This window comes from Tachypleus tridentatus, chromosome 12 (genome assembly GCF_004210375.1).
Source record: "Tachypleus tridentatus isolate NWPU-2018 chromosome 12, ASM421037v1, whole genome shotgun sequence".
NCBI lineage: Eukaryota > Metazoa > Arthropoda > Merostomata > Xiphosura > Limulidae > Tachypleus > Tachypleus tridentatus.
The window spans coordinates 112,619,208-112,632,076 of NC_134836.1; the positions used below are offsets into that span (position 1 = coordinate 112,619,208).

At 35.7% G+C, this 12,869-nt stretch overlaps 1 protein-coding gene across 1 annotated transcript in view; it reads left to right on the plus strand.

The window, feature by feature from the left end:
• The window catches only part of LOC143235728 (uncharacterized), a 66,737-nt gene that overhangs the window by 50,208 nt on the left and 3,660 nt on the right, over positions 1 to 12,869 (plus strand). Inside the window, exons 11-14 of the mRNA XM_076473936.1 lie at positions 1,518 to 1,611; positions 2,897 to 3,221; positions 6,734 to 6,951; positions 10,181 to 10,431. Of these exons, the coding sequence (XP_076330051.1) occupies positions 1,518 to 1,611; positions 2,897 to 3,221; positions 6,734 to 6,951; positions 10,181 to 10,431 (888 nt within the window). The remainder of the gene's footprint in view (positions 1 to 1,517; positions 1,612 to 2,896; positions 3,222 to 6,733; positions 6,952 to 10,180; positions 10,432 to 12,869) is intronic.

The window sequence follows — 12,869 nt, forward strand, 5'->3', positions numbered from 1 at the left end:
TGTAATATAATTAAACGAACGTGTAGCTAAACCTAAAATAATTTCTAGAAACATAAACCTTCACACCAGTATCATCAGTTCTACCTGGTATACACTATTTAAAATCATAATCTGAATTTCGAATCGGTGAATCAGATATGTAACTTCAGACCAGTTTCATCAGTTCTACCTGGTATACACTATTTAAAATCATAATCTGAATTTCGAATCGGTGAATCAGATATGTAACTTCACACCAGTATCATCAGTTCTACCTGGTATACACTATTTAAAATCATAATCTGAATTTCGAATCGGTGAATCAGATATGTAGCTTCACACCAGTATCATCAGTTCTACCTGGTATACACTATTTAAAATCATAATCTGAATTTCGAATCAATGAATCAGATATGTAGCTTCACACCAGTTTCATCAGTTCTACCTGGTATACACTATTTAAAATCATAATCTGAATTTCGAATCGGTGAATCAGATATGTAACTTCACACCAGTTTCATCAGTTCTACCTGGTATACACTATTTAAAATCATAATCTGAATTTCGAATCGGTGAATCAGGTATGTAACTTCACACCAGTATCATCAATTCTACCTGGTATACACTATTTAAAATCATAATCTGAATTTCGAATCGGTGAATCAGATATGTAACTTCACACCAGTTTCATCAGTTCTACCTGGTATACACTATTTAAAATCATAATCTGAATTTCGAATCGGTGAATCAGATATGTAACTTCACACCAGTGTCATCAGTTCTACCTGGTATACACTATTTAAAATCATAATCTGAATTTCGAATCGGTGAATCAGATATGTAACTTCACACCAGTATCATCAGTTCTACCTGGTATACACTATTTAAAATCATAATCTGAATTTCGAATCGGTGAATCAGATATCTAACTTCACACCAGTTTCATGAGTTCTACCTGGTATACACTATTTAAAATCATAATCTGAATTTCGAATCGGTGAATCAGATATGTAACTTCACACCAGTATCATCAGTTCTACCTGGTATACACTATTTAAAATCATAATCTGAATTTCGAATCGGTGAATCAGATATGTAACTTCACACCAGTTTCATCAGTTCTAACTGGTATACACTATTTAGAATCATAATCTGAATTTCGAATCGGTGAATCAGATATGTAACTTCACACCAGTTTCATCAGTTCTACCTGGTATACACTATTTAAAATCATAATCTGAATTTCGAATCGGTGAATCAGATATGTAACTTCACACCAGTTTCATCAGTTCTACCTGGTATACACTATTTAAAATCATAATCTGAATTTCGAATCGGTGAATCAGATATGTAACTTCACACCAGTTTCATCAGTTCTAACTGGTATACACCACTCTATCACCAATCGCCACCTTGAACTGGTAAATTATGTAGATTGTTGTAGGTGTTCGCGTCGTGTTTTCAACGCCTTTGTAACATTAAAAGTCATTTCTTTACACAGCTTGAAATTCATTTAAAGTGATTTTAACGTTTTACAGGTATACACTTAAAAACATTACCGATGCTTCGTTTGGACTCTATCACCCAGAAACCAGGACCTGGGATGGCATAATCGGGGAGCTAAGTCATGGGGTGAGTACACTGGTGAAAACATTTCACCACTGAGTGAACCATAAAACAACGATGGTTCTTATGAAAATGGATAAATGTATCGAAGAAAGAGATTTATATATATATTCGCGTAAGTAAAAGTTTATTTTTAGTAAAACTTTCGTAATGTGAGACAAAGGTCTGTTTTGAATTTCGCACAAAGCTACACAAGGACTATTTGCGCCAGCCGTCCCTAATTTAGCAGTGTAAGACCAGAGGGAAGGCAGCTAGTCATCACCACCCACCGCCACACACTCTTGGGCTACTCTTTTACCAACGAATAGTGGGATTGATCGTTACATTAATGCCCCCACGGCTGAAAAGAAGAGCGTGTTTGGTGTGACGAGGATTCGAACCCGCGACCCTCGGATTACGAGTGGAGTGCCTGGCCATGTTGGGCCTGGAGACAAAGTAAGAAATAATTATGTTGAGGAATGTTGGAAAAAACCCATCATCTTGTCGACAAAAGCGAAACTTTGGAGTTACAGCACGTGTACAATCTTGACTCAGTTTAAGGGTGTGTGTTAACTTATATATTATTAGAAATGTTATATTGCAAGGAAAATACGATGCTTGAATTAGAAGTATATGCCAACAGAAATTATTAATGTACTAAGTACTGTGTTGAAATTCCTAAACACGCCTGAAGTCAATTTAGTGTCGTGTAAGCTATAAAAAATCAATAAAAACAAACAAACACGAAGTTTGTTTCACACACACCCGATTCAAAACCGTTTCGGTTAGGCAGTGTATTAAAAACCTACAGATAACCTAACGCTTTTCCGCAAGTACAAAACTTTATTAATTCATGTACCTAGACAAAGATATTTGAATACACAAATTAGTAGGTAACCAACATACGGTTATCATCATATAACTTACCTGGTTGTAGTTATAATTCGATATTCTAACACAAATATAAAGATAAGTTACCTAGTGGATATTGAAAGGAGAAATTATTTGCTGCTAAACACATACAATGTAAGGCTCCCTTTTGTTTGCCAGTTTTTTAACACATGTCCTTGCGCATTTTTGCAGCTCTGAGAAATTCTTTACAGATTCTTATGGTATCATATTATTGTCATTAATCTACTAATTAGTTTATATGTTGTATAAATGTAACATTTTTCATCCACTGGTCATTTACTTGATACAAATTTATAGCTGCATACAGTCTTTTATTAAGCGACCTAGTGAACAAAGAAACTTTAAAAATTGGATTTTTGGCTATCTTAGATTTCCCCCTCTTTTTTATCCCCATCTTTAGACATCGGACATTGGCCTTGGAAGCTTCAATCCAACCAAACAACGTGCCACGGTTGTTGATTTTTTGACCCCAAACATCGAGTATGGCGGGCTCAGTATTCTTACGTTAAGAAACAAGAGGAACGTCGACAACGTTTCTTCATATGTTAGCACGTTTAACTGGAAAGTTTGGCTATGTTTGATGGTCACCATGGTAATTACTGGGACCTTAACTTTTCTGACCAATCGCGTATATCTTCATAAGCACCATAACGAAGCAGAAGAGGAATATAACAAGTCACCTCTAGACTCTGTGTTATTTATATACGGTGCTTTACTGCAACAAGGTAAACACTATTCATGTTGCATAGTGTGTTTTAAATATAGTTGATAAACGGTATTTTCATTTTGTTGCTCAAGCCACAATTAAATAAAGAACGGTCATAAAACGTGACCTTATCTGAATACCTAGAACAATAGGTTTCTTGTCATCAGACTAGCCAATGGTACCAGAAACTTTGTTTTCGTATTCGTTAACAAACCTATATTAATTTCGCGAGTGTTTCTCACCAGTTGTTTTGTTTGTCTGTTGTTAAGAGCAAAGCTACACAATGGGCTATTTGTGCTGTGCTCATCACATGTATCGTTTGTTTTGGTTTATTTTTTGAATTTCGCACAAAGCTACTCGAGGGCTATCTGCACTCGCCGTCCCTAATTTAGCAGTGTAAGACTAGAGGGAAAGCAGCTAGTCATCACCACCCACCGCCAACTCTTTGGCTACTCTATTGCCAACGAATAGTGGGATTGAACGTAACATGATAACGCCTCCAAGGCTGAAAGGACGAGTATGTTTGGTGCGACCGGGATTCGAACTCGTGACCCTCAGATTACGCCTTAACCCATCTGGCCATGCCGGGCCATCACGTATATCGAAGCTGTTTTTTGTTTTTTTTTAAGCGTTGGAAGCTTTCATAAATTACCGCTGGGAGGCCTTAGTGTCTAGGCTTCATTTCGTAAATTTTCTCACCCACATGATTGTAAGTGACAACCGAAAGTAATCGATCTTAGAAGACTTTGACTGATTAACAAACATACTGATTGATAACTATGCAATGGTTGGACAAAATGTTTGTTTGTTGTCAAGCACAAACTCGCATTACCTGAGCTATGCCCACCACGGGAATCGAGATCCGGACTTCAGTGTTTTTATCCCACAAACATACCGTTGAGAACAGGGTAAAAATGAGAAAACAAAAATAGCAATGGGGTAAGTAGGGTTTATATGATAGGGTACCTTAGGGTACCTGTTTTGTTTTTTCTTGTTTCTTTTGCGAGTTCTTTGTTTATTCGAATTTCGTGCAGGTTAATTTGAAGGCCATCTGCTCTAGCCGTCCTTAATTTTGACATTACAGACTAGAGGGAAGGTAATTTGTTAACATCAGCTATCGTCATCTCTGGTTTTATTTTTTATCAACGAGTATAATGCCCCAACGGTTGGAAAAGCGAGCATGGTCGGTGTTGGGATTAGAGCCACCTAACCACAAGGTGCAAATAGGGACCCTAACCACCAGTCCATGTCAGGCACCTTACTTTGTAAAACGTTTCTGTTGTCAGACACAAAGTTACACAATATCTCATCTGTCCTAAAAATTAATTATTCGCACTAGAATGTATTAGGTATATTATTAAATAAGCACTAGAACTGTGTATGCGTGTGTTCCATTAGACTTTTGATACTGTCTAATATTAATCACTGGTTGACGTATTCGTTCAATGCAGGGAAAGACACAGGAGGCATCCAGGGTATACACCAGTTGACAGATACAATTTGAAAATTCCCACAGCACTCCATTGGGGGCCCTAAGGTACATATCAAAGTAATTTATCAGTATTAAGCGAATACACGCACACACGGAGAAATGTGTCAAATAATGCTTTAGTTTAATGGATTTTGGTAATTAGGTTTGTTAGAAAAGGAATTATGCGAAAACAAACAGGCTACATAATAGGCTACCTGCAGTTTATTTTCCACAGAGATAGAATCTCGAATTCTAGCATTATAAGCCTTCAAGCTGAACCTCTGGATGCCTAAATAAAATGGAGTTCTGACGTTTTTGTATTGAAAATGAAAAAATATATGCGTAGAAGTAAATAAATGTTCTGAAGGAGAAGAAAAATATCCAAGAAAAGTTAATAAAAACGAATAAAAATTCGTTTGCATCAGCGAAGATAAACTAGTATCCACATTATCTTGTAATCACATTATCTTGTGAGTGGAACAATTCTTCTGAGCAATTAATAATTGAATTCGTTCTTTTATAACGTTTCCCAGAGCAAAGCCTAAGCACGTGTACTAACATCCATCTTCATGATTAAAAATAAAAGCTGATGAGAACCTTTTACTTTTTTTTATCGATTCAGTGAACTGTATGAAACGTATTCCTTCCTAATTTCTTAATAATTAAAATTCAATATAATTTTGTCTTACCGAAGACGAAATGAAATAAGTATTTAGAAAAATAAGTTCCCTGCCGATTTCGAAAGAATAACGCCAGGAGGCAGGGCTACTGAAGATATTCGACTGTTAGATATTTATACATTGGAGCGTAAGTAAGAATCTATTACTTAAACGACGAGTACAGGGTTATACCGATTGTTTGAATCTCGACTTATGAAAAGCTGAAGTATCTTATTTATTGTTGACAATGGTTATTCTTTTCGGACCTCCCTGTCACTTTGAACATGTGGGCGGCAGACCACATCACAGTCAAACATCTAGTGTACGTCGAACAATATTGGAAATGTACTCGAACCTAGAATTAGAGCGCTATTTTACACGATCTCCAAGTGGGGTCGATAGAAGCGCCCTCACGCGCTGGCTAAATGAATTACTAAATGACATGTGAGAGAATTGCATTGAAACTTGAAATCTGGAGAAAAACAAACTCGAAAGAAGTCTAGGCATGACTGTTTTTGTTTTGTTTTTGAATTTCGCCCAAAACTACATGCAGACTATCTGCGTTAGCCGTCCATGATTTAGCAGTGTAAGACTAGATGGACTGCAGGTAGTCATCACCACCTATTGACAACTATACGCTTTCACAAACGAATAATTGGATTGACTGTTACTTTATAACGTCCCCACGGCTTAAAGGGCCAGCATGTTTGGTATGACGGGAATTCGAACCTGCGATCCTCAAATTACGAATTGAGCACCCTTACCACCTGGCCATGCCGGGCTCAAGCAAAACTGAGGAACGTTTTTAGTTATCAAAGTACAATATGGACTACAAAAAACCATCAAAAATATCCAATTGTAAAAAAAAAAAGAAAAAAGACCCACTCAGCGGCACAACGTTATGTCTGCCGGCTTATAACGCTAGAATCCGATACCCTTAGTGCGCAAAGCACAAATTGCCCATTGTGTTGCTTTGTGCTTAACTTGAAAACAATAACAGAAAAGAAAATGTATAATAAATTATCTAGTTCGTAGAACAACATACCCGTTTGTTAACCCACAGGTTCAATGTTTGACTTCTGTAGAGCATCAAAAAGTAATTTCTCATTAGAATCCTAACCCAAAGAGTACAGCGAGGCTTACAAGATTAAACGCAATGTTTCAATAAATATTCATAGCTTTGAACAAGTTCGCTAAAATTACTTATAGTCTTGCATGCAAAAATGTTTCAAGTCGAGGGAGAATCTTTATATTTCATCCGATGGATAACGTTTCGTTTATTGGATAATGAAATAGTTCTACGTAAGATAAAGACGACAGTGAAGTGATTGCGTTTTCAGTGTAAATCGGAAACTAGTGTATGGTTAAGAAGTTGTTTGAAATAAAAAAATTTTTTTAAAGGTGCGGATGGAACACCTAATGAGATGCCCAGTCGAATTATATTCATCACTTGGTGGATTCTTTGTGTCATTTTCTATGCTTGCTACACCGCAGTTCTTACGTCATCCTTCACAGTGAAGGAGTATCCTGTTCGCATCAACTCGGTTGAAGAACTTCTGGACATTCCTGACTATATATTCGGAACGAGGCGAGGAACATATCACATGGGTTACATTGAGGTATCATAAACTTACAAAATTACAGATTCCTATTTAATATCCTTGTACTATTGTCTGATATACATGGAAGGCTTTACCTACTGAACATTGTGTTCGTGTATTCTCAACTGTAATAAGATACCACACTTTACTTATCACGGCTGGGTAGGACTTGTTGCCAGTCTCTTTGTGGATGGTCCTGGTGTCTCATATTGTTACAATTTATTTATCAATGTAACTAAGTACAAAATAAATACACTTCTAGAGGAATTGAAGTTCTCGATCCGAATACATTTTTATGATCCAAATTTACGAATATTTTGCGTTAGAAAGGGTTGTTACATACCCTTCTCCAAAACAATCTTTATTTGCATCGTAATGTATACGAAACGCTAAATAACGTCAAAATGTAGTGTTTTTGGTTTTGCATTCTATTCAGCAGCGACTTCAAAGTCTTTGGATGTCATATAAGTTACAGATTTGCACACACACTCTCGTAGTAATTAGGTCAGCTGAAGGAATCATTGTAAGCGTCTCAAAATATATCATTAGATGTACTGGTAACTTTGTTTATTCATATATGGTAATCAGATAAAGCGTTAATAACGTTATCTATGGAGTCTTGGATAATTATTATAGAAAAGTAATTTTCGTATTTGACAAATAACACTGCAAGATTAAAAATAGCTATACTACTGAAGTACAGTATTCTAATATTAATAAACAAACAATAAATTTGACAGAAAACTATATAAGATGGCCAGGGGACACTTGAGAATTAAAAACAAAACTTAAGATAGTTTTAATTTTGAAGAAACGTGAAGATTGACAAATAATACCTTCAAGTAATATCTTCTAGTAATACCTTCAAGTAATACCTTCTAGTAATACCTTCAAGTAATACCTTCTAGTAATACCTTTTAGTAATACCTTCAAGTAATTACTTCAAGTAATACCTTCTAGTAATACCTTCAAGTAATACCTTCTAGTAATACCTTCTAGTAATACCTTCAAGTAATACCTTCTAGTAATATCTTCTAGTAATACCTTCTAGTAATACCTTCTAGTAATACCTTCAAGTAATACCTTCTAGTAATACCTACTAGTAATACCTTCAAGTAATACCTTCTAGTAATACCTTCAAGTAATACCTTCTAGTAATACCTTTAGGTAATACCTTCAAGTAATTACTTCAGGTAATACTTATCTAGTAATACCTTCAAGTAATACCTTCTAGTAATACCTTCAAGTAAAGTACTGGCCTCTGAGTGGTACCCTTCTAGTAGTATCTTCTAGTAATACCTTCAAGTAATACCTTCTAGTAATACTTATTTCAAGTAATACTTACCTCTAGTAATACCTACTAGTAATACTTTCTAGTAATACCTTCTAGTAATACTCATTCACTAGTAATACCTTCTAGTAATACCTTTCTAGTAATACCTATTTAGTAATACCTTCTAGTAATACTTATTTCTAGTAATACCTTCTAGTAATACCTTCTTACCAAGTGGTACTTATTTCTAGTAATACTTATTTCAAGTAACACCTTCTAGTAATACTTTCTAGTAATATCTTCAAAATACCTTCTAGTAATACCTTCTGGTAATACCTTCTCTGTAATACCTTCAAGTAATACCTTCTAGTAATACCTATCTCTTTGTGAACTACCTTCAAGTAATACATTCTAGTAATACTTTCAAGTAATACCTTCTAGTAATGCCATTCTCAAGTAATACCTCTAGTAATACCTTTCTAGTAATACCTCTTCAAGTTGACACCTTCTAGTAATACCTTCCAAGTAATACCTTCTAGTAATACCTACTAGTAATACTTATTCAAGGTAATACCTTCTAGTAATACTTGTTCAAGTGATACTTTTCTAGTAATACCTTTAGTAATACCTTCAAGTAATGACTTGCACCTTCTAGTAATACCTTCAAATTGTAGTAATTCCTGTGCCATTTCTAGTAATACCTTCAAGTAATACCTTATTTCTAGTAATATCTTCTAGTAATACCTTCAAGTAATACCCTTCTAGTAATACCTTCAAGTAATACCTTCTAGTAATACCTGCTTCTAGTAATACCTTCTAGTGATACCTTCAGGTGGTACCTACTAGTAATACCCTTCTAGTAATACCTGCACTAGTAATACCTTCTAGTAATACTATTTCAAGTTATACCTACTAGTAATACCTTCTAGTAATACCTTCTAGTAATACCTTCAAGTAATACCTTCTAGTAATACCTTCAAGTAACACCTTCTAGTAATACCTATTTCTAGTAATATCTTCAAAGAATACCTTCTAGTAATACCTACTAGTAATACCTTCTAGTAATACCTTCAAGTAATACCTTCTAGTAATACCTTCTTGTAATACCTTCAAGTAATACATTCTAGTAATACTTTCAGGTGTAATACCTCTGAGTAATACCTTCAAGGTGTACCTTCTAGTAATACCTTCTAGTAATGAATTTCAGGTGACACCTACTAGTAATATTGACTTCTAGTAATACCTTCAGGTAATGCCTACTAGTAATACTTTCTAGTAATACCCAACTAGTGTGCCCTTCTAATAATAACTTCAAGTAATACCTACTAGTAATACCTTCAAGTAATACCTTCTAGTAATACCTTCAAGTAATACCTTCAAGTAATACCTTCTAGTAATACCTTCAAGTAACACCTTCTAGTAATACCTTCAAGTAATATCTTCTAGTAATACCTTCAAGTAATACCTTCTAGTAATACCTTTTAGTAATACCTTGAAGTAATACCTTCTAGTGATACCTTCAAGTAATACCTTCTAGTAATACCTTCAAGTAACACTTTCTAGTAATACCTTCTAGTAATACCTTCAAGTAATACCTTCTAGTAATACCTTCAAGTAATACCTTTTAGTAATACTTTCAAGTAATACCTTCAAGTAATACCTTCTAGTAATAGTAATAGTATTAGTGACAGACAATAGTAAACATCAAGACAGACACACAACAGACTAACCAACTCTAAGGAATACGCTGTGCACGTTGAAGCTTCCATTTATCATTTTTCAGTATTACCAATTTTCATCCTTTGTTTTGACAAGGAAACAAAACGATGCATTGTCATAACTGATTGTTTTCTATAATTAGATATTCCTACTTTATTCCGCTATTCAAGAATATTTTCAAATATCTGCATAATTTAGACAGTAAATTCACAAAGGTGGTCAAAAATCTCTAAGGTTTTTAAACAATCCTTGCAGGATAACTTGCCCGAGCTGTACCAGCGCCTGAAAAAATTCGAACCTCACCTAGCGCTGACCGAAAACGAAGAAGAGGGCGTGTCACACGTTCTTCGGTACGAATCGTACGCGTTTTTGGGTGATAACGTAATCCTTCATTACCTGACGGACGGTAACTGTGAGCTTCAGCTCGGCACAGAGGTCATGCTTCCCTCCGGCTACTACATTATCGTTCGGAAAAACCATCCTCTTAAAGAGTTTTTGGACAAGGCGTGAGTGTCTTCATTTTTCAATTTGGAGAAGAATTATCGTAAGAAATTATAGTGGTGGTGAAAGTGTTTTTCATTAGAATCCAAAATATTATGATTCCAGTTTCTTATTTATGGAAATTATTATTCTGTTTATTTTATATTACTTTTTATAGTGAATCGTGTTCTAGCAAAGCTTGTTTGGTTTGTTTTAAATTTCGCGCAAACCTGCTCGAGGGGTATCTGCGCTAGCCGTCCTTAATTTAACAGAGTAAGGATAGAGGGTTGGTAGCTAGTCATCACAACCCACCGCCAACTCTTGGGCTACTCTTTTGCCAACAAATAGTGGGATTGACCGTCTCATTACAACGCCCTATAATGCTGAAAGGGCGAGCATGTTTAGTGCGATGGGGATTCGAACCCGCGACCCTCAGATTACGAGTCGAGTGCCTTAACCACATGGCCATGTCGGGCCCTCTAGCAAAGCGATTACTTAGGGTCAGAGAAGAAAGCGCAAATAGCCCTCGAGTAGTTTTGCGCGAAATTAAAAAAACAAATAAAGAGGAAAATCGTAGCCCGAGTACAAAACCTGAGATATGTAGTAATAATATACGAATGCTGCTAAACTTCACTAAGAATGACATTGACCCAAACTACGACTTTATTTGTAGGTTCGTTTATTTGTTTTACTTATAACAAAGCCACTTCAGGCTATCTGCTGAGTCCACCGAGGGGAATCGAACCCCTGATTTTAGCATTATAAATCCATAGATTTACCGCTGTACCAGTGTATTTGTATTTTCTTATAGCAAAGCCACATCGGGCTCTCTGCTGAGCCCACCGACGGGAATCGAAACCCTGATTTTGCGTTGTAAATCCGAAGACATACCGCTGTACTAGCGGGGGACATCCTCTGTACCAGAGGTGGACTTATTTGTAGGCATAACAAGTGTTTAAAATGAAAAGATTGTCGTAATAACATTTCATACCCAGTGGTAATAGCAATAAATTTATTAGCGGTACTTCGATAGTATCTGTCATCCATTTTCATCCGTACACACACGCACAGAGGCTTGAAAGTTTGAATACACAAATGTTAATAGTAACAGCTATTTTAATTAACAGAAATAAAATATTCATTCATGTTTTAACACTTTTTTTAAAAGTCGTAATGGATTCACAAAATAGTACACACTTCACGTGAACGCGTTCAACGTGACTAGACGTTAAGAATGACGCACAAAATTGTTAGTTTACAACAATATAACACGAAGCCCAACAATATTGCTTTAACACTCCTACGAAAAGTGGGGCCTAATAGGCCCCAGAGCAACTTGAAAGGTTATTAATATTAGGCTAATAATTTTGTATTTAAATGAAATTGCCAGTTAAATCCATTAATGAATGGATTAACGAGATTCCCACTGTCCCTATCTACTATCTAGCGAAACCACAGCCAGGGGAACGGGCTTGGAGAAATCAGGACTAGAAACGTCTTTTCGTAGGAGTGTTAAAACAAGATTTTGAGAAACTAGTTTACCGGCACTAAAGTTCTGATCGGTAGGCTGTACTGGACCTCATTACTTCCGGTCCTCGCTGGATTTACAACGCTAAAATCAAGAATTCGATTCCCTTCGGCTAACTCAGCAGATAGCTCGACGTGACTTTGCTGTAAGAAAACAAACACACTTTACTTGCACTACTGATTGTACCCTGTTTGTTGTACGCATCTGCCAGTGAGACCTCGTACGAGATCACTGTGCTGGCATTACAACTAAGTTTTTTGTTCGTTGAAACACAGCTGTGATACTAAGCCTCGTTTGTAGCAGAGTGTGCTAGTACAGAGGTTCTCAAACTTTTCAGACCTACAGAGCTTGACATCAGAAAGAAAAAAAATACATTAAAAATAGAAACAATCGATCACTAGCACCAGATAAAGTTTACTTCAAGCTTTTAGAATATAAATTTATTAAAGATATCAATATTTAAAGAAAAAATTTTACTTATACATACTTCTTCAAAAATTTTTGTTTGCAAAATTTATATCAGTAAAAGTACAGTGTACTTATTTATTTATTAGTAGCTCGGATGGACTTGCTTTTATTCACAAAGTGGTTCAATATTTGGAGTTATGGTTGTTACCTGTACCCGCAAGACATCTTCAGTATTTAACCTATTTTTAAATTTGGTCTTTGTAGCTGTATACAGTGAAAATGTTTGCTCACAAAAATATGTTGTTGAAAAACGCATCAAAATGTTCAAAGCTCTGTTACTTATTTCAGGGTATTCCATAATAATTTGAATCCAAAATTGTGTAATTTCTTCCTGCTGGAATTTTGTTTTCAGGGTGTAAGCAGTTAAAATTTCTGTAAGCCCCTTTTTTCTCTTTCAAAGGGACCACAGCTAGTACAGCGGCAAGTCTACGGATTTATAACGCTAAAATCAGGGGTTCGATTCCCCTC